Source organism: Peromyscus eremicus, chromosome 7 (genome assembly GCF_949786415.1).
Source record: "Peromyscus eremicus chromosome 7, PerEre_H2_v1, whole genome shotgun sequence".
Taxonomy (NCBI): Eukaryota; Metazoa; Chordata; class Mammalia; order Rodentia; family Cricetidae; genus Peromyscus; species Peromyscus eremicus.
This window is the reverse complement of record NC_081422.1, coordinates 77014118-77037154: the sequence shown is the minus strand read 5'-3', so window position 1 is coordinate 77037154 and position 23037 is coordinate 77014118. Positions and strand designations below refer to the sequence as shown.

The window sequence follows — 23037 nt, the reverse complement described above, 5'->3', positions numbered from 1 at the left end:
TTTTGCCTCTTCATTTTCTTCTCTTCTAAGTGTTCTTTCACAGAAATTGTTTCCCCAGGCTTGAAACCTGCAGCTGCATTTCTTCTTGTATTCTTTGGGCTGATAGATAGGCTTTGATTTTGTAAATGTGTAGTTCTGGGCCCTCCAGTTCTGATGTTAGGGGGAAACAGCTGTCCTACGTGACAATAGGTAGTATATCACATGTTTTATTCATCGTAAAGTTCTTTTTAAAAATTGTGGTTAATTTTGACCTTAGAACTTGGGTAATTTCTTACAATTTTACCTGAATTCTTGTACATTTTACTACGTACTTTGCAAAAGGAGAAAAAGTCTGACCATTTGAGAGGGAAACTATTTCTGCTTTAGTACTTAGTTGTTGGTTTTTGCCATATGTATTCTTTCCTGTCATTGAAAATGTAGTGACCAAGATGGCCGTAGATGCTCTTCTGTGCTGCTGTCTGTGTGCTTGCGTATGTGCTCTTTTCCTTTCTAAAATGGGCTCGGTACACTGGTGCCTGTATGGTAAAAGAAACTGGGGTGATGTTGCTGAACTGTATAGAAAATCATCTGCATTGAAAATTGGACCCAGAGAGAGGAACTTGATAATGAAAGATGTCATTTTATCAGCAAATGACTCTAAACTGAGACTTGCAACGAATATTTTTACTTATTAATTTCTTCAAAATTAGTTAATACTCAAGAACAAAATATTTTAAAATAGACTTATAATGAAAAATACCCAGAAACATTAAAATGTCATTAATTATAAAACTAAAGTGCTTAGTAATGACATAGATTAGCCTGTAATAATTGTTAATCACAGTTTAATAGAAAAAAGAATGAGTAAAATTGAAAGGCTAGATACAGTGGTTAGTTATTTGGGGGAGAAAGTCTTTAGAAGTTGTCTCAGTCACTGTTCTATTGCTGTGGAGAGACATCATGACCCAGGCAACTCTTCATCAGGCTTTTCTTTAGACTTTTTATCTCCTTGAGCACAGGACTTAGCTCCATTACACTTCCTGGTGCTCCTTTTCTCCTCACACTACATTTTATATTTTTTTTTTGTTCAGCTTGCTCCTTTTCATTATAGATCAGCCTAAGCATGACCACTAATAACCACACACACACAGTCCATACTAGGCTGTCTTGAAATTTCCTCTGCTAATGTCATTAATCTAAAACTCTTCAATTTAACCTCAGGCAGATATTTAGGACAAGGGCAAAAGCAGCCATATTATTTGTCAAAATATCATAAAATTGGTCTCTAGGCTGCTTATTAATATTCTTCCCTTATGGAACTTCTTGAGCTGGGTCCTCACATGTCAAATTGCCCTTTGCATTCTCTTCCATGTTCCTATAATGATCGTCCATTAAGCCCCACTTAAAGCATAACCAGTTTTTTCTAGTCCGAAGTCCCAACCAAAGTCTTCCATATTACCCCTGCTAAATAGCATGGTCAGGCCTGTTAGAGCAACACCTTACTCTTGTAACCAACTTCTGTCTTAGTCACTGTCTAAGTGAAAGCATTTAATTGGGGACTTGCTTACAATTTCAGAGGTTTAGTCCATTATCAACATGGTGGGGGGTGTGGAGGCACACACCCCTGGTGTTGGATTAGTAGTTGGGCACTACATCTTGAATTGTAGGCAGAGAGAGACTGGGCCTAGCATGGGTTTTTGATACCTCACAGCCTACCCCCAGTGACAGACTTCTTCCAACAAGGCCACACCTTTTAATCCTTTTACTCCTTCCAGAGTTCTACTCCCTGTGACTATACTTTTAAATATATGAAACTATGAAGATCACTCTCAGAAACTTACTTTATAATGTATATTAAAGTAGCAGATGTATTAAAAGCCTTAATGAGAAATGTAAACAAAAATCTTGAAAAGTAGATGTTTATTGTACTGTTTTCTCAGGAGGACTATTGAATTAGGAGAAAGCAACACAGAAAAAATTGATATTAGTGATTGTGTAAAATGTGATAAATAGTGTCAAAAGACAGCATTACATAGGAGCCAAGTATATTGTGGAAAATGGAAATGATTTTCCATAACATATCTGCAGAAACTGAAGTGTATAAAGAGTAACTTGCACCGGGTGGTGGTGGCGCATGCCTTTAATCCCAGCACTCTGGAGGGAGGCAGAGGCAGGTGGATCTCTGTAAGTTCAAGGCCAGCCTAGTCTATAGATTGAGTTTCAGGATAGGCTCCAAAGCTACACAGAGAAACCCTGTCTTGAAAAAACAAACAAACAAAAAAACAAAACAAAACAAAAAAGTAAAAAACCAACAAAAAAACTTGTTTAAGTTTGTAAGAACTCACAGAGACTAAAGTAGCATGCACAGGTCTGCACCAGGTCCTCAGCATGTATATTATGTCTGGCTTCAGTGTAGTGTTTTTGTGAGACTCTGAATGTGCAGACAAGAGTCTCTGATTCTTGTGCTTTCTCTTTGGCTCTTTTCCCTCTGTCTCGTCCAACTTCAATGTGATAGTTTTTGTTTTATCTTCTTTTATCTAGTTGTATTTATTATTATCTCTTAGCCAGTTCTTTTCTAACGAGAGACAGAAAGGGACTGGATAAGGATGGTAGGGAGAGGTGAGGAGGAACTTTGAGGAACAGAGGGAGGGGAAATTGTATTGAGGATATATTATGTGAGAAAAGAATCTATTTTCAATAAAAGGAAAAACAAAAAGTAACTTATCATCTCTGTTGTCAGATTTGAACACAAATACTGCATAGATGTTAAATGGTTTTTGAAGAAAACTTGTATAATTTATGAAATTGCTTTGGGTGGGGGTTATGTATTGTACTTTTGCAATTATGTTTTATTTTCTAAATTGACTATGTACCATATGTGGCTAGAGAAATAATCCAATTCTTGAGAAATAGCTAGAAGAGAGAAGTGATTTGTTTGGGAAGTTTTGTCTTTCTGGTACAGAAATTAGTGGATTTGAACTCTTCAGCTCGATATCCTGCATACACGGGTGTTGTTTTACATACACATGTATTAGTTACAGTGTTGGGGGCTTTTCACCTATGGTAGTTAAAGGGAGTGATATTTCAAATGGCTAATAATTTCTAACATTTTTATTTCATTATTGATTTACTTTCAGGAAATTGAGTAAACATAATTTAGTTATGCTCTCATCTGTAAATAAGTCAATTTAGTAGAGTAGTTGAAATACAAAACAGTATTTGGAGATAGAAAATATCTTCTTATTTATCAGATACAGAGATCCTCCATTTTCATCTTATTCTTAAATCTAGTTATTTTATTGCTGTGTTACTTATTAATTTACCAAATATGTGTTGATCTGAAAATAGCCAGGTTTTAGACTAATCTAAGTATAAAACAAACAAAATACATTATCTGTGGAGTTATGTTGTATGTTATGGGAAGAGGTGGGAAATAAATATGGTACATAAAAATATGGTTTTATCTGTAAATGAGTTTTGTAAAGGAGCAAATACATGGCTGTATAAAGGCTATCAAGTGTTACCAGTGGTGAGAGTGGTTATGATTTTCAATGGGAAAATCGGTTTTGGTTTCATAGAAAAGGTGCCAGGCATTTGAGGAAAGATTAAAAGAACAACCCCCCACCCCCCTCACCCCCCACCCCCCCCACCCCCCGTGCGCATGGTAGGCAGAAGGTACAGCTAATGCAAACACCCTAAATTAGGAGCATATCTGAAGTGTTGGAAGAATGAAGCAGATTAGCAACTGGAGCTGACAAAGGAGACAGAAGTAACAAATGAAGTTAGACAGGTGTTGATGTGATAAAATACCCTGGCAAAATCAGCTTGATAGGGAAAAGGTTTACTTGGCTCACAATTCCAGGTTACAGTACCTCATTAGGAGGGAAATCAAGGCATCATGAATTTGAATAGCTAGTTATATTGCATTCGCAGTCTAAAACCGAGAACAGTGAATTCATTCATGTATGCCAAAGCTCAGCTTACCCTCTCCATTTTATATAGTGAAGGTACCCCCTGCTCAGGGAATGGTCCCACCCACAGTTAAGATGTGTTCCCTCAGCTGGGCAGTGGTGTCGTAGACAGGCAGGCTAGTCTCTGAGTTCGGGGCCAGCCTAGTCTACAAAGTGAATTTGAGGACAGGCTCCAAAGCTACACAGAGAAACCTTGTCTCAAAAAACGGAAAAAAAAAGTGTTTTCCCCACATTAATTGATCAAGACAGTCTCTCACAGACATTCTCAGAAGTTAGTTTTAATATAGATAATCCCTTACAAGTGTACCCTGGAGACCTGCTTCCTTACTTGTCATGTTGATAGTTAATATTAACCGTCATATGAGACAAGTTTATGTAAAACCTTGGTAGGTCAGTATCAAAGGAAGTTGGTGATTATTCTGAGTGAAGTGAAAATATTGTAGATAGAGAAGGTGGTAGTCCTGGGACATGAAGTAACGAAACGTTTGAAATTCAGTAGGCTGCCTAGAGGAGTATCTTCTTGGCTTGGGATGATAAGAAAGAATTTCCAAGGGAAAGTGATTTAGTGTTATTTGGTCGAGTTTAGAACTATTTCCTTTTTCCATAATTAGGAAAATAAACATACTTTTAAACCAAAGTTATATTTCTAGTTAAAGCTATAAGTAATCTAATAAAAGAACAGTTGCTTTGTATCTCCTTACATCTGTTTAGCCATGCTCATTTAAAAAAGTGATATTCTGCTCTAGTAAAATTTTTTAAATTTCTATAATTTGAGACATTTCCTTTTTATCCAAAAATATAATTAACTCATTATTAGAATATGAGTAATTGCCATTATGTCTTTTCCCATGAAACTAAATTACATTGAACACTAAATTACGTTGAACAGCCTTATATATCTTATTAACTAAGATTCACTTATATTCCTTTTTGTTTAAAAGGCTCTGCATTTGCTTGTGAATGAAATACAAGGTAATTTCTATTTTTCAGTGAAATAGTTAGATCTAGTAGGATAGATAGATGTTATAGTAATGGGATAATAAAAGAAAAAATGTGAGGTCATTGATTCCTAGATTATCTTTTTTTTTTTTTTTTGTAAAAATGACCTACCTTTTTGATAGTTTTTTTTTTTTTAAATTTGACCTCTTCAATTGTATTTTAATATGTACTTTCTTCTTTAATTCTTGTAATTACAAGGTTTGAAACACCAACTTGATTACCTGGTATCTCTATATATTAATTATTTCCTTACTATGCCATATCCTTAGTGCTGTTGGTAGGTTCATAAGTTAGTTGAAAGCTTCATAATATTGTCTCCTACAGGATAGAATGCTAAATAATTAATTGCTTGTTAAGTGTCACTGAGTGTAGTTAAAGATACTTTCTTGTGTTTCTAGAATGTTTTATTGCAAACTTCACTGTTCCTGTGGTGTGGGGTTTTTATTTTTTTATTTTATTTTATTTTTATTTATTTATTTATTTTTCGAGACAGGGTTTCTCTGTGTAGCTTTGCGCCTCTCCTGGAACTCACTTGGTAGCCCAGGCTGGCCTCAAACTCACAGAGATCCGCCTGGCTCTGCCTCCCGAGTGCTGGGATTAAAGGCGTGCGCCACCACCGCCCGGCTTATTTTTTTTTCTAGTTGACTGAAATTTAATTCTAGTTATCTTGAAGATTGAGTAAACCCCATTTTTAAGGCAGTAACATGTTCTCATCTATAAAATATTTTATAAATAATATATTATCAACTCTGATTTTTTAAAAAAGTTTTGACTAAAAATTTTGATACATACTATGGGTAGTCATTGTGAAATAGTTTTGTTATTTTAATTGTCTCCAACAGATGTGTTTTCATACCTGAACAGTGTTAAATATTATAAAATTTGAATTTCTAAGCATTTTGTAAGTTTTGGGTAGAAGGAGGTAAAGTACATCTTGATAACACTGTCATCATTTGGGATGCATGTTAATTAATTATTTTCTTACGGTACAGACAGGTGAGTCCGAGATGTCAGTGGGTCTGTGGTATTTGAATAATACAGTTTTATTTTGCTTCTGAAGGATAGTTGATAACTGGTTTTGTGTCCACAAAATAAAATTGAAGCCAAGCATTAGATGCTTTATTACCAGGTTATTTCTGTGGGTAAGAAATGCATGACAGAGGCTAAACTATCATGGAAACCTACTGAGTTTCCTGTAACTGTGAATTATTGTATAACTTGCTTAAACTTAACTAAGAAAGTTAATTCACAGCTCTCAGATGACTTGTGATGTTTTCAGGGTTAGGTTATTGAATAGCATTTATAGGCTAACAGTAGACATCTGTTGTATTCAAATAAGATTTTATAGTAATAGAACATATAAGCATATATAATTTTACTTTGAAATAGTGTTACTTTAAAACCTGTGAAGCATGTAGTTTTGTTATCTTTTCAGCAGAACTCACACAAATGTAGTGTGAGTCAAAAATTGCATGTAGAAAAAAACACCTGAGTGAGATACTTTTGTTTCATAAATTATAATTTTTGCTAGGCTCTAATTTGAGTTAGATAGCATACTGTGTGTGTGTGTGTCATAATAGTATGTGTGATTATATAAACTACATATACTGTTTTTAAGAAATTTTCTGATAAAAAGTTCAAGTGAGAAACTGTAGTGCTGGCATGTACTTTGGGGGGGAAATCGGCCGCCTTCTGTTAAAAACAAAATCAGTCAGCATAGATTTATTGATTATCTTCTCTGTCCATAAATTATGTATAGGAAGTAAGTACAGTAGTAATTAAGTTAGATGAGAACACTTTGTGTTGGAGTTAGCATATAAAGCAGAAAATTAGCCTCAGTCAGCTCTTAAAGTCAAGATCCCCAAGTGACTTCTCTGTTTTCAATCATGGAAAGATGTGTTTTAAATCATTCTTGGAGACATATTTAGAGTATTTGAGTATTATTAATTGGTGAAGAAGAATTACTAGAGTCCAGATTAAACTGTTTTTGTAAGGGAACCTTATTTCTTAGCATTAAAAGGTGCGTGCGTGCGTGTGTGTGTGTTTGTGTGTGTGTGTGTGTGTGTGTGTGTGTGTGTGTGTGATGCGTTTTTAAAGAATGTGACTTTGGATATATCATTTGACTTCATTTGGTTATTTGTAAGAATAACGAGGACACTTATTTCAAGCAATAAATTATTTTCTTTATTTCGAAGACTTTAGGAGCCATATAGAAAGCATTTTTTTTTTTTTAAAGCAGCATGTGATAAATGAAACAAATTCTAGAAATCTGAATTTAAGAAACATAGTTTGTTTCTGGAGTACATTTATATTCCCCCGTTTTTTTGGTAGCGGATACTCTGTTTTCAAGGAAGCTGAATGGGAAATACAGACTTGAACGACTTGTTCCAACTGCAGTGTATCAGCATATGAAGATGCATAAACGAATTCTTGGACACTTATCATCGGTGTACTGTGTAACTTTTGATCGAACTGGCAGGCGGATATTTACTGTAAGTCATTTTTAAAGTCTTATCTTTACTGGTAGATAGAATTGAAGAAACATTGTTGAAATAAGAACTTGAAGTAAAAATTTTGCTTTTTATTTTAATGGGAAACTGGAAATTTGGGCAATTTTAAAAGTGTGCTCTAAGAAGTTTTTATTTAAATTCAAACTTTTTCCAAGTTTAGCAGTTCCTAAATTTAGACCTGTTACAGTGTAATCACAGTTACATATATCCTATGTGGTGCGTTCTCAATATTAATCACATAGGCTGATGATGGGGCTCTTAGAAAAGGTTATGTCATATTTTTAATTAGAACCAAGAGCCCAGGCAAGTTGTGGAAAAGTATTGTCTGCAGAGAACTATTTGCTAACCTGAGAAAACTCCTTTAAATGGTGATAGAAATTCTGAGCATATGTGACACTCTTTGCTTAGGATTTTGTGATCAGCAGGGCTTTTCAGTTTTGAATGAGAAAAATTATTTTGGAAGTATTTCAACTTATTTTTTTCAAGTGCCTTAACAGTCCGTAATTACTTTTGAAACAAGAAAGTGGGAGATAGAACTTCAAATAGAAATTCCCATTTTTGAATTTGGGGAACTGCTGCTAACATTAAAGATTTATTTATTCTATTTTTTTATGCATATGAGTGTTTTGCCTGCATATGTATGTGCGCACCTGGTGCCCATGGAGCTCAGAAGAGGCATCAGATTTCCTGGAGATGGAGTTAATAGATGGTTGTGAGCGTGTATATAGGTTCTGGGAAATCAGCCTAGGTCTTCTACAGGAATAGCAAATACTCCTAACTTCTGGCCATCTCTGCAGCTGCTAATTTTAATTAAAGTAACAATAATTATAGATTCCTTTTGTTTTTCTTTGGGTAAATTTGCACATAAATTAAGTACTACCTATATATCCAGTTATCTATAGAACAGTTACAGAAAAGAACATCTGAAAGAATTTTCACATTTTTTTTAATTGATTTTAATTCATTGGGCATTTGTACTTTACTCCTGGTATCAATATCTCCTACTTTTAGCTTTTATCATTTCCATTGCTTTTATGAAACAAAAATAAAAATTTCTAAGCTTCTTTATAGATTGTTAAACTCATGAAGAGCAGATATCTGTATTTGCTTTGTGCTTGCTACAGCCATATCAGTAGTTGACTTTTAAATTGTAACTGAATATCAATGTAGCTATTAATTTAATAGGTTAATGTTTAGTTTTCAAAACCTAAATCAAGGCATTTCTAATATTTGAAAGAATTTCTTCAAAAGTGGTAGTAAATGAGAGTGAGAAGAAGTATTGTGTTGGTTTTGTATTTTGGTGACCATAAAAAAATGTGCGCCATTGTCACTTGGATGATTTCAAAAAGCACAGCTTTTCTATTGTTGATGTGAGTAAAGGACCTTATGGGAGTTCTTTCTTTAAGAGAAATATGGATTGTAAATATCAAATTTATGCAGGATTATCTGATTTGATAGAAATTTGATGCATAATCTCTTAGAATGCTTTGAATGAAACAACATTGATATACTGTGTTTGTTCCTATTTTTTGAGCTTAATAAAATTTTCAGTACAACATTTGAAAGTACTTTGAACCAGGGAATAATCAAATTAACTACCTTAGGCTCAATCGAGCTTACCACTTATTCTTGGAAATAGTTCTTTTTTTTTTGTTTTTTGTTTTTTGTTTTTTTTTAATAAAGACTACTGCGTGTAGTCACTGTTGAACTACAAAGCATTGTCGTATGGTTTATCACAGAATCATATGGCCTGCAGAGTTGAAATTATTTATTATCTGGCCTTACAAGAAAATGGGCATCTCAGGGCATTTCACTTGGGGAAGAAGAATAAGTAAAGAAGAAACTGCCTCCTGGTGTTTCCTTTAGTTGAAGGCATATACAAAAGGGAAGAAAAGGAGCATAATAATGATTGTATAGTCTTACCAAGACTCTAAAATATATTTTTAAGAATGTGATATAATTTGCTAATTGTGCAAACTCATAGTTTTCATTCATATGGTGATTTGTAGTTATATACTCTAAAATAGTACCTTCGGGTAGAAATGCTAATAGAGCCTGGTTTTTGTGTTTTAAAATTTATTTTCTGTGTGTGTGTGTGTGTGTGTGTGTGTTTGCATTAGTTTATGTGCAGGTGCTTGCAGAGGCCATGTGTCAGATGGTGAGACCTATTTTTTTCAATTTACTTTTGTTTTTGTATTATCACTTAAATGGGTAACGGCACATTTATATCTACTGCACATGTTTATCTTGTAGAGTCAAACTGATGATGGGTATTTTCTCATTCAACTTTCTAGAAGCACACAACATACTGAGCTGACTAGTACTTTATAGTTTGGTCTTGAAAACTGAAGAGGGATAGGTAAAGCTTGTGACAGTAGTTCATGTGTCAACACATTGACATATTTATTGGATTAACAATTTGATAAAGGACTAACCAATATTTTCTTTTAGTACATTGGATATTTTAAGACTTACAATTTTATTTCTAAGTTGCTGGTTCGGGTATTTTCGAAAACTTTACCAAGGGACTAATTCTCTTGAGTCTTCTGCAAAGGCCCAACTATACAGGTTTAGTACTATCCTTAAGAGCATCAGCTTTGACCTCAGAGTGCTCTAGTCACACACAGCTTTACTACCTCTAAAGAAGGAGAGAGGGAAATGGATAATAATAGTAGCAACATAACGGGGTTTTTGTGGGAGGATCTGAAACACTGCATGTGATTAGTAGCTATCAAGGGGTACAGATAAAAGCCATTGAGCTTTACCTACTGCTGTTAATTTCTAGACAGACTTAAGCAAACATCGTCTGTTTTTACTGTCTTAAACGCTTGTGTGATGTTAGATTTTGAACTCAGTGACTAGGTCCTGAGTTTTCTAGCATCCAGCTAAACTCTTGTTCATAAATGCTATGAAAAGTTTTACAGGAATTCTTTGTAATTGGTAAGTGAAATTTTCTTTTAGGAAACTATTATTATTTGTGTTAATTTATTTTAATAATATTGTCTTGGTAGAGTATTTTTTAAAAGGAAAGAGATAGCATAATTACAAGTTAAATTTTACTTTCCAATTCTTAATCCTTTAATCTTTTTACTTGGTTTCAGAATCACTGCCTGAAATTATGTTTACGAAAGAAAAACAGAGTTGATGAATTCTCAGGACTAAGGCAGCAATACAAAAGTTCATTGAGCACATAAAAGACAGAGATCCCAGCCGGGTGCGGTGATGCAAGCCTTTAATCCCAGTACTCCGGAGAAGGCAGAGTCAGGCCTGGCTCTATGTAGAGAGTTCAGGCCAGCCAGGCACATAAAGTGAGGCACATACAGTGTCTCATATAGAAAGAGAGAGGGAGAGGGAAAAGGAGAGAGAGAATGAGAAAGGGAGAGAGAGAGAAGGGACAGAGATCCCACAACTCCTTTCAGAAAGGTAAAATGTATTTCTTTTCCATTGAGATTAAGGCAAAGGAATGTAAAATGCTACGTTTACTAGAGGTTATAGTAAAGAATATGGGTTGGTGTTTTTAATGAATTTGACTCTTAACCTGTCACTATTCTAAGAATTGGAGGTATAAAACTTGAAGACATCTGTTTACAAATAGTAAATGGGCAGTAATGATACCATATGATAGAAACTTTCTGATATAGGACACCTAAATTAATATATTTGAATAGGTCCCTCATTCAATCATAGAAAATGGTAAAGGAATTTACTGGAGAATGAACACCTTAGCTGAATTGACTGGATGTTACCAAGTTAGAGAAAGGGTTTTACAAACTTTGAGAAACTATAATATATAATTGTGCATTATTGGATATAGCACAGAATTAATATTGGTTATCATTGAGCAAGAACTAGAAATGCTGATGGGAAGAAAACCATATCAAGTTCCTATCTGATGTGCTAAAGATTAAGTCTTTCCTTAGGGCAAGAGAGAACAAGTGATAAATTTAAAGCATACATTGCATTTCTTCTTAGATAGGACTCCTACAGAAACCAGGCTGCTCCGAAATTCACCATCTTTCTGCCTCATGTTCAGCCAAAATGCTGGGATTGTGGGTGTATGCTACCTTTTACGGATCCTATTGCAGTGTATGGATTAAAACAGCAGTGATGTTGGGAGTGATGTAAATTGGAAAGGTCCTAACAGTGAGCCATGAAACAAAGCTGCAACAATCACAGGGAAATTGAAAATAAGATTTATACAATTTAAAAGACTGACACACACACACACACACACACACACACACACACACACGTACACATGTACACACGTGAGGACGAGTATGAGAATATATACATGTTTCACAGAAAGCCATCTCATTTACTGAGTCAGTCATTTAAGCAGAAATGTCTGCTAAATTGGACATGTTGCTCTTGTGTCTGAGAGGCCTATGTGGGAAGCCAAATACACATTCTCAAGAACAGTGGGCACAAGAATGAGATATAGCCTAGAAGATTCAGCTGAAAAATCATTCATATGGAAAGCAACATTACATACAGCTGAAGAAAGCTTAATCTTCAACTTTTAAAACTGACAAAAGAACATAATAACTGGCATGGGCAGTTGCCTCTGATTCTGGAGGGTAGTAGGTAGGTAGAGAAGAGCATCTTAGAAGCCAAGAGATGAGTTTTTCGTGAAAGACACAAGAATAAGGCAAAATAATACTGAAGGTATCTTACGAGTTTGATACCTTAAATGTTTGATATCTAAATGTTTGTGGTCCCCACCCCCAAACTCCCATTTCAAAAGTATCTTGAAACTAATCCCTATTAAGAGGTATACCTTTTGGTAATGGTTAGGTCATGACTTTGTGAATGGGTTGATTTCCTTATAAAGAGGCTCAAGGGGACTTGTTTGTCTCTTGTATCAGGTCTGTTAGAAGTTTCTACTTAGGAAGTAGACACAGAGCTTTTTACTAGAAGCAGAATCTCTTAGTCTCTGGGTCTTAGATTTACCAGCTTCCTGAACTCTGAACATTTAAGTGGCTGTTTATAAATTACCCACCCCAAGGTATTGTTACAATAGCTCCAATTGATTAAGACAAGTAACTTTGACAGATGCTAAGTTTCCCCTTTTCTGTGTTTTAGTTACATTGTTACCTTCCCTATGTATCAAACACAGAGCTTTCTTACTATTGTTCAAAACCTTTCTGCTACCTACTTATTCCCTTTGCTAGGGATTGGATTGTTTTCTCAAACCATTCATGTGGTTAATTTCTTTATTAGCAGGTTGAGGCTGGTAGAGGGAATCTTGGTTTGAAGATCTTGACATAATCTTGCACTATGCCCCAAAAGGTACCAATTGTTTAAGAGGAAAAATTGGAGGTGAGAAAAATAGGAAATAATATGACTAAATTAACTTTACTAGTTGTAGGATGTATTGACACTGTGCATCCTGAAAAGTGTTTTTTCTAATGAGGAAAATGTAGTGTCTTTGCAGTAACTTTTGTTACTGGATTAGCTGGATAATGTCATATGGATAGCTAGGTTCTGAGACATTGTACAGACCATATTTATAAACTTCTGAGGACATAAATAAGAAAGGATTCCAGGTAGGGGAGCCTGAAGAAATATGACAGTTAAATGTAATGTGTATATGGAGTCCAGTGCCAAAAAAGAAGAGTACATCCTAAGCAGAGTTGACAGACGGAATGGGTCCTGCAGATTGAAGGTAGTATTATTTATATTAGCTAGCTTATTTATTCAGTGAAGGTCCTTGTTTTAGAAAGGAATGGTGTATCAGGTTTGCAGCCTGCTCTTAAAGAGTTCAGCAAAAATTTGTCTTTTTCTCTCTCCCTGTGTCTGTTTATCTGTCTGTCTAAGTAAGTGTGACTTTTTTCCCTCTTTAAAGTCAGTGAAAGATTTACAGGCTTAAATTTTAAGGCCAACTGAGCAAAATTGTTGTGTTCCCAAATGTATACAGTTTTCTACCTACACAAACATGAACCATAATTTATCACTTAACCTCTCTATCATATTAGATTTTTTCATTTAATATTTCACATACTAGTCACTTAAAAATTTATTTACGTATATGTGATGTGAGTGCATGTGTACATGTATGTAGGAGTGCTTATGTTCAGAAGCCAGAAGAGACTGTTGGTGTTGTCTACCACTCTTAACCTATTGTTTTAAGTAGAAGTCATCTCTCTCTGAACCTGGGGCTCTTGCTTTCTCTGGTAGGCTAAAATCCAGCAAGCCCCTGTTATCCTCCTGTCGTTAGCCCCTTTGAAAGCTGGAGTCACAGGCACTTGCAGAACACTCAGTGGACCCTAGGATCTGAACTCAGGAAGCATTCATAACCCCAGTCATCTCCCTAGCCTATATATTTGTCACTTCTAACCCTCTAGCCCTTGTTTTAGATCAGCATCTGGAATGGACTTGGAAAAGGTAGTTTACTTATTGAGTAAGCCATATGAAAAATTATCATCAAGTTCTGAAACAGCTTTCCTTTTTAATAAATAACAAGTTACTACTTGTTAATTACTGTAAAACTTGCTTTCTAGAAAGTAACATTTGTGAATATAGATTTTTGACTGTGTTTTGTTTTCTGTATCAGATTTATGTGGTTTGTAGCTTTGTGTTAAAGTTTAATGAAATTTTTATGTAGAATATACAGCATTTGTTTTCTGAAGCTTGAGGAAAATCAAACTGTAGTGCATTACAAAATAGGAAGCCATGTCAGACTTGTAGAAGTTTCCTTCCTCAAAAGAGCAAAGCCATACACCTTGTCAGATATGTGTTGCCTAGACTTGTTGTATCCAGAAGAATGCTTGCAGTTCATTTTTTTTTTTTAAAATAAATACGGCCATTTATAGAGGGATTCATAAAATTTTAAACTTTTTTAGATGGACAGCCTGATCTTAGTAGAAGATATATTAAAAGGAAGCAATTATTACTACTACCACTTTTATAGAATACTTAAAACAGTTAGATAAAATAGCAGTGAGTCCAGCATAAAGGCCTGTTTCAAAGGCACCTTACTTTAATATGATATATGTGATCTTTTAAAGTTTAGCGCTAGAAATAAGTGAACTTATAGGTTACATTAAACTAAATTCCTTGATTCGGACCAACCTAAATTTTGCTTAAATCCTACTGTTCTCATCAAACCTTTGTACTTTCAGAATGAAAGTATATTTTAACTTCTTTGCCTCCAATCTTAATTGACAGGATATCTTGAAATAATAATTAAAAATCCACTACATTTGGTCTCTTACTTTTACAGAAGGTTAGGTAAGCTAAAGGCTGCACAAAATTTTTGTTGTACCGTTTTTCAGCTCATGCTAGATTTAGTGACAGTAGACAAGTAAAAACATAGCAGTGAACACTAATTATGAGTATATTATTAATAACTACTTATTTTTTTGTCCATGCTATTTCCAGATTAACACTATATAACATTATAATTGGATTTAAAGTGAACCCCAAAATAAAATTTCAGTTTTGTAGCCAGCCTGATTCTTTTATCATAGCATTCTCTTATAATTATGAACTCTAAGTGGTACCTCTTTGTAATTCTCCTGTTGTCATTGTCATTTATAAACTAGTAACTAAGTTTTGTTCTCTATCCTAGACCTTCTGTTGTAGCTTCAGATCTGTTCAGAAATAGTAGAAATAAGTGGGGTCTGTCAATTGAAATTCTCTAGTAGCTACTTTAATAGGTTAAATCATGCTCTTAATACCTTCTCTGATTTTCCTTAGGTTAAGCCTTTCTAGATTAGATGTTAGTATCTGGATACAATGTTCCTGCAGCTGATGACTACCAGTTTCTACTGGGCATTGAGACTTTACTGAAAAACAACAGCAACAACAACAACAACAACAACAAAAAAAACAATGCCAGTCAAGATGTTTGTGCTGCCTAAATATATCTAAATGCTATCTAAATATTAGGTTTTCTCAGTGTTGATTTTGGGAATTTTCCTTCATAAGTGCCTTTATTCAACTGAAATTCTAAACTTCGTTCACTTTTTTGGTCTGTTCTTTTGTTCCCATTTTTCCGGAAATAATATTTGTATGCTTGTTTTATTATTTCTCTATGTTTGCTGAGGTTAGTTACATAATTTTTCCTGATTTGCTTTAAAAATTGTTCTCAGTGTTCTTCATACATATATCTTAAAATTTATTTTCTTTTGACATTTGTTTCGGTGTGGCATTTTCATGAACATGTGTCTTGTTTTGTTGTAATTTGTCACCCTATTGTACTGTCCTCGCTGTGTTCCTGTCCTGACTTGTTCCTTACTCGGACACCCCTCTCCTGATGTCCCCTTCTTTGCTTTCACAAATATCTATTTCACTCTCTTTCCCCAGCCCTTTTAGGAAGTAAAGGAAGGAGGCCAGAAAATGGAGAAATAGAGGGAGAGTAAAATTAAGTATAAAAAAGGGAAAGAATAATAACAAGGGTAGGAGAATATTATGGGAGGGGGAGAATAAGAGATAGTATTGTTTTTAAAAAGTTAAAGCAAAACAAAACAATTTCCAGTAATAGACTGAAAAGAAAAACTACTCCTCAGTAATGACAACAGTATAAACAAAATCAGGTGATGTATGAAGAGGAACTAAACAAACAACCTTGAAAATATTTAAAACACTGTGAAACAGAAATACTGTAGTGATTTAAAGTAAGATGTGGCTGTGCCTGGTGGCACCCGCCCCTAATCCCAGCACTTAAGAGTCAGGGCCAGGTGGATCTGCCTGTGAGTTCTAGGCCAGCCTGCTGTGTTGTAAGAGAAAAGAATGAGGGTTTTTTGAGCAGGTTCTTCTTGGGTTCTCAGATTGGAGATGGCCGGTTACCTAATATGAAGCTTGGAGCATCTTGTATTTCCTATGGTCTGTACTAGTGCTGTATCTGTATTAGACAGGTATCTAATGTCCACCTGACCTGTCTATACCTTGGTAGCTCTCTCTCTCTCTCTCTCTCTCTCTCTCTCTCTCTCTCTCTTTCTTTTTTTTTCACCTACTAGGGTCCTTTTCTGGACATACTGAGCTTTGCAGTCTGAAGACTGGCCTGGTTCTCTGAACCTCCTGACACTCTCCAGATCATTACAGCTGGTGTGGCTATTTTATCTGGCAGATATTTTCCAAGCCTATTAGGAGTGTGACAAGGGACCAAACCCTGAGGCAGATCTGCTTTCCTGCTTTTTCAAGAACTCCTGGAGTTTGTAGGCTCTGTAGCAGTTAGGCATAGATGCATGGCTACAGAGATTGATCTGCTTGCTGTCTTCAGCTACATGGATGCAGAGGTTGATCCTCACTGTCCTCAGGCTCAGGCCTCAAACTCTCTAGAGTTTTCTCAGTTGGTGAGATCTGTTGTTAGCCACCAAGGGCAGGATATTTTTGACACACTTCTTGTCCTCTACCTAGCCTCTTGTCATCTGTGCCCTTTGGTTTTTCACTGCCCACCCCTCCACAACAATTTCCCTGAGCCTTTCATCATTCAGTGGCTGAAATAGGCCAAATTGTGACTTCCCAACCTTGATCTCAGGCTCTTATTGTAGTTCAGTCTTTAGTGATAGGCTCTCCCTTAAGTGGTACCCAGTTGCTGCCCATTACTTCTAGTGAAACATGAGATTTCTATCCACTGGAGGAATTACTATCTTACCAAAACCAGCAACTAACTTTGATGTGAGGATAGGACTTTAGACTCTTGAGAATAGAGTCTAGTCTTTCTTCTGATTCTCCTTCACATGAATGTCTCTTTCCTTTATATATCTTAAATATATACCATGTTGATATTGAACCTTTTCACCATTCATATAACATTGTCCTTGTTTAATACCCAATATGATTTTAACATTTTTCTTTTATTAGAGTCTGATGTCTTACTCTTTGATTTATTGTTAACTTCAGTATCATTTGTGGTGCTGCAGTTAGGCTCAAGGAAAGAAAGCTTGTTTAAATTCTAATCAACAGTTTGATCTGTTTAAAGGATAATTTTTAGTCAGTTTTCAACTTACCTTTCACAGTTATATAAAACACATGTGTAAGGTATTGAAGCTGTACTTCAGCAGTGATGTACTTTTCTTGGACTCAGTGCACTGGGTTTAATACCTAGCGAGCAACAGTAAATAAATAAAACAATTTATAGTGCATTTATGCATCTATACTTTCAGTTTGGTCTTTTTTTTTTTTTTTTTTAAATGTATGAGTGTTTCTGCTGGCTTGTATGTATGTGCCCAGGTGCGTGCCTGGTGCCATGGAGTTTAGAAACTGTCAGAGCCCTTAGAACTAGAGTTAGAGACAGTATGAGCCACCAGGTGGCTGCTGGGAACCAAAACTGCTCCTCTACAAGAGTAGCAAGTGCTCTTAACTGCCTAATCATCTCTCCAGCCCCCTATGCTTTGTTTTTGTTTTTTCCTGATAGAGTTTCATGTAGCCTGAGTTAAGCCTCAAACTTACTATGTAGCCAGGGATGACCTTGACCTCATCTTCTGTCTTCCACATGTTGAGATTACACAGGTCACAAGTGTGTTATCCTACATAGTTTATTTTCTCTTAGAAATATTTTTTTTCAGAGCTGGAGGGATTGTTCAGTGCTTGAAAGCATTGGTTGAATTTTCAGATGATCTGGGTTTGATTCCCAGCACCCACATGGTAATAACAGCTCCCTGTAACTCCAGTCCCAGAAAACAGGATGTTTTTTTCTAGTCTCTGCTGGTACTGCGTGAATATGGTATATAAACATACATCTAGACAATACCCATGCAGGTTAAAAAAATGTTTTCTCAATATTCTATATTCCTTTCTGGTTAATTGTTTTCTGTATTTGTAATTTTTACAGTCATTTTAAAAGAATTTAGTTGATTTTTTTCTTTCAAATTTCCTTTAAAAAATTACTGATCAAAAGTAATAAAGCATGAGGTAGAATTTGCTTACTGATACTTAGTGTTCTGTTTGAAATTCTATCAAGAGTTCCATAGGAGCAAGAATAGGTTTTTGAGTAGTATAGTATAGATTTCCTTAAGTAGTTGATTAAAATTCCTGTTATTTGATAGGAGGAAAAAAGGTTACTTAGAATATTAAATACATAAGCAGAAATATACATTAGTTCTATTATTGGCACTCGTTTGAATAGGGCAGAATAATAAAGTTAGTATTAAGTTGGTACAATTATTAAATAATAAGCTCAGGAATACAATAGGATTAAATTTAATTTGTGAGAAGTGGCTGGCGGGAGCATGAGTTGCCATTTAATTATTGTTTGTTAAAGCTGAAGTTTTTATAAGAAAGCTAGAAGTGTTCATAGTTTGTTAACATGGGAAACAATTGTAATGGAATATAAAGCAAATTCTTATTTAGATTCCTATGAAAAGTGAGTCACACTAGTATTTGGAAGCAGAGTTATACACATTTAGCTTTTGTCTTGTGTTATATGAATGTTTAGTGTAAAATTCTATTTTTGTAATAAATACAAGTCAGAACCAAATACAGTCAGTCAGTCAGTTGTCTTTTGATATTTTGGAGGAGTTGATTCCAGGTCCTTTGTGGATATCCGGGCTCTGTGGTTGTTCAAGTTGCATCTATAAAAAATTGCATATAATTTGTACACAACCTGTGTCTCTTACCATGTACCTTAAGTCATCTCTGCATTACTTAACAATAGCTAATGCAGTGCCAGTGCCTTGTAATTAGTTGTTACATCTTGTTTATGGAAAGAGGCTGTACATGTTTTGTGTACATGTGTTTGTTCTGAATATACTTGTTTATTGAAATAGATAATGGAAAGTGGTGACATTGTTTTGCCTTCAATTTTGGAACTGAATCTAAATGACTGGAATGAATGGGTTGACTCAATTTATGGAATTAAGAGAATTCAATTAAATGAGTGTTGTGAAAATAAAGCCTTTTTATATTTAAGCAAGTACTTACGCTAGGTGGTGGGATAGACTTTGTTTTCAGAAGTCAAAGAGTGCTGTTCTTACTTCACCTACCACAGATGTGCAGGTAGATTCTTATCCCTGTTAGTCCTCCTCTTGATCTTTTCTAATCTTTCTCTTCTGCTCTAGTAACAACTTACTATATTGCTTTTTTAGTATCTTTACTGCTCTAGTAACAATTTATTCATTTTACGGTTAACTGTTTTACCAGCTCTGAACTGATTTCCTGTTTTCTAGCCTCATTCACACTGATGACAAAGTACTCTTTGAAAAATACATCTTGTCCTGGTACTGCCCTGCTTGATGTCTATTATAGATCATCATATTTCTTCATTTTCACATCGTTACTTCATATTTTAAGTTAGTGTGCAGATTGCTTGCTTCTTAGTAACTTTTCTAGTTTGTCTCAGGACTCAACCACAACTAGTTTGTATTTAAGTGGGCAATGTTTCAGGTAGGATTGGCAGAGTATGAATTAATATACATTGTCTAACTTCCGCTACTGTGTATGTGATTATTGTACATGTCATATCTTTGTTTTATTAGTGTGAAGCACAAAACTTCTGTGAGTTGTTTGCCTTTGTAGATTTCTCTTTAGATCTAGAGGTTTGGTTTTTTTGTTGTTTTTTATTTGCATTAGATTGGAAGATCTTAGAAGAATGGTTACATGAAACCATAGTGAAACTAGATCCTGCCAGACACTCAGTAATTTTAAAAGTATTTGTTTTCTATTTTAACTTATAGTTTTGAGTTTCTAGGATCATTATATGAGGATTAATGACATGGTTTATACTGTTTTAAATATTTGAGATTTTCATATTAAAAGATAAAAATAGAACTCAGAAGTTCTCATCTCTGTTTTGGAATGTGAAATTGTAATATTCCAGATGAAGAATTAACGAGGAACACTTTCCTTAAAAATTTCTTACTGCATTTAAGCTAAACAAAAAATTTATATGTTTATTGGCTTCAAAGAACCAAGCCTTTTTTTTTTTGAACAGCGATTTTAGCCAGTATCACAAATTTCAGCTGAAGGTCAGTAATAGTAAACTTGTTTGTTACACTTTCAGCTTTCTAGAAGCTTCTCCAAATTACCATACTTTTAGTTTTGTATAGCAAAATGACATATATGATATTAGGAACCAATGTATAATAGATTTGTTTTGCAATTAGATTTGGTATTGTTACTGCAGAAATTCAAATTTCTTTGTAAGATTGGAGGTAGTAAGATTGGAGGTAGAGGTAATTAATTGTAGATGGTGGGTGGGGACCATTGATGCATATTAGTTATTACCTTTATCTTCTCTTGTTTGCTTATGGTTACACAGATTTTAATTATTGAATGGCTTAATAAAATAAGGAATTTAGGAAGAAGAATAGTTCTTAAGATTTTCTGGTTTTCAATGCGTACCATGTAATTGTTGATATATGGACATAACTCATTTTTTAATATTACAATTTGAATTATTATTTATAGGATTAATTCTGTCAATGTGTCTATTCTCCTTTCAAGGGTTCTGATGATTGTCTTGTGAAAATCTGGGCCACAGACGATGGGAGATTGCTAGCTACTTTAAGAGGACATGCTGCTGAAATCTCAGACATGGCTGTTAACTATGAGAATACTATGATAGCAGCCGGAAGTTGTGATAAAATGATCCGAGTCTGGTGTCTTCGAACTTGTGCACCTTTGGCTGTTCTTCAGGGACACAGTGCATCCATTACATCACTACAGGTAATTGTTTAAACTCTAGGAAACCTTTTTTGATTTAAAAATTTAAATTTTAATTAAAATTCAGTTAAGTTTTATGAAGTCTCTTTTACAATACAGTATCTAAGATTTAAAACAGAAAAGTATTCCTGTTTTATGAATTGTATGGACTTGTAATGTCATTGCAATCATTAATTAATTCTGTGTTTCTGGTTACTATTAGTTTCTATTAATTTGTTTTTTAAAAGAGAGTTTCATTATTTGGACTGTCTTTGTTCTTGTAAAGACTGTTTTCCCTATTATTGCTTTTCAGTTCTCACCATTGTGCAGTGGCTCAAAGAGATACCTGTCTTCTACTGGGGCAGATGGCACTATTTGCTTTTGGCTTTGGGATGCTGGAACTCTTAAAATAAAGTCAGTTGCTATTTTATTCCATAAAATGAGTGTGTTTAATTGTTGAAAGTTTAAAAGATAACCAACAAAGGGAATATATTTAATTTTTTACTGGATTAAATAATAGAAATAAGCTTTGGTTTTTCACTAATTTCTTTCAGTTTTATGCTTCACCATTTTTTCATGCTTTAAATTTTTTTCCCCTCATACTTATTGATGTTAGTTATCTTTGCCTTGAGCCCAGTTGTTTCCTTAAAGGATATATTTTATTGCCATGTCTTTCTGTGGGCTGTATAATTTTGTCTCAGTAGCTTAATTTTGTGCTGAGAACATATTGGCGTTGCTAATGCTATTCTTTAGAATAATGTAAGTTGCATTACTAAGTCTGTAAACGTTAGCCTTTATTTTAGATTTAGGATAGCAGTTGAAGTTTCATTATGCTACATTAAGTTAGCTACAAATACTCTACAGCAGCACTTCACAGTGTTGCTTTCCCTGTGTTGGTTTGCAGTCTTGGTGTGCAGAGGTGGAAAGATAGATCAGCAATTAAGAATGCTTAGAACTCCAGTTCCAGGGAATCTGATGCCCAGTTCTGACCTTTACAAACATCAGGCACACACATGACATAGTGAACGTACATACGTAACAGGTAGAACACTCATACAAATAAAATAAATACATCTAAATTTTTTTCAATTTTAGTTTATAAAATCAGGGTGACGGAAGAGTTAATCTTTTGATTAAGGACACCGAAGTAAAGAAAGGTTTTCTCATAGCTGAAACCACTTCTGAAAAAATTAGTTCCAGGTAGTACTTTGCTTTATGTGCCTTTTTTTTTTTTTTTTTTTTTGAAAATAGGTTCTCACATTGTAACCCATGTTGGCCTGGACTCATCATGGAACCCAGGCTGGCCTCATCTTTGAGTAGTCATCCTTCTTCAGCCTCTTAAGGGCTGGGATTAAGGATCATTTATTTGTATTATCTTTTCTTAAATGATCACAAACTGAAAACTGCTCAAATTTTAGTGCTATGTATTAATAAAATTAGATAGTGTACTATAACACACAGCCCTAATTATTACTTCATTTTCTTTTCTGATAAAAAAAGGTAAAAATAGGGTTTTAAATACAGTTAATATATCATTGCATTATGTGTACATTGTTACATGCATTAGAACTATTGTCATATTTAAAATCTAATGTTTGATTTTTTTCAACGTAGTTATAACATTTAAACTTGTTAAAAATAGTAATTTGAAACATCTATAGCGTCGCTATAACTAATATAAATATAGTTGGATGTAATCTATTTTATGTTGATCATGCTATTTGGAGGAATTTTATTGTTGACATGAGTCACATTGCCTTCAGATTTAGTATAAAGGATAAATTCTTGTGCTTTGGAAGACTGTTTTATCATGTTCTATTAGAAGGTGAACAAGAGCTGGGGAGATGGCCCTGTTGGTCAAGTGCTTGCTATGCAGGCATGAGAACCCTGTAAAAAACTGGACATAAAAGCACATCTGTTACCTCAGCGACTAGGGAACAGTAGGGGAGCAGAGATAGGTAGGATCCAGGGGCTTGCTGGCTATCTAGGTT

General features: G+C 34.6%; 1 protein-coding gene across 4 annotated transcripts in view; it reads left to right on the top strand.

Annotated features, from left to right (window-relative positions):
* Window positions 1–23037, top strand: part of Phip (pleckstrin homology domain interacting protein) — a 124669-nt gene that overhangs the window by 25988 nt on the left and 75644 nt on the right. For all 4 annotated transcript variants that reach the window (XR_009380297.1, XM_059268295.1, XM_059268294.1 and 1 more), the window contains exons 7-9: window positions 7281–7441; window positions 20849–21070; window positions 21360–21460. Coding sequence is in view for 3 of the 4 variants with exons in the window: in XM_059268295.1 (XP_059124278.1) it covers window positions 7281–7441; window positions 20849–21070; window positions 21360–21460 (484 nt within the window). In the remaining variant the exon portion in view is untranslated. The remainder of the gene's footprint in view (window positions 1–7280; window positions 7442–20848; window positions 21071–21359; window positions 21461–23037) is intronic.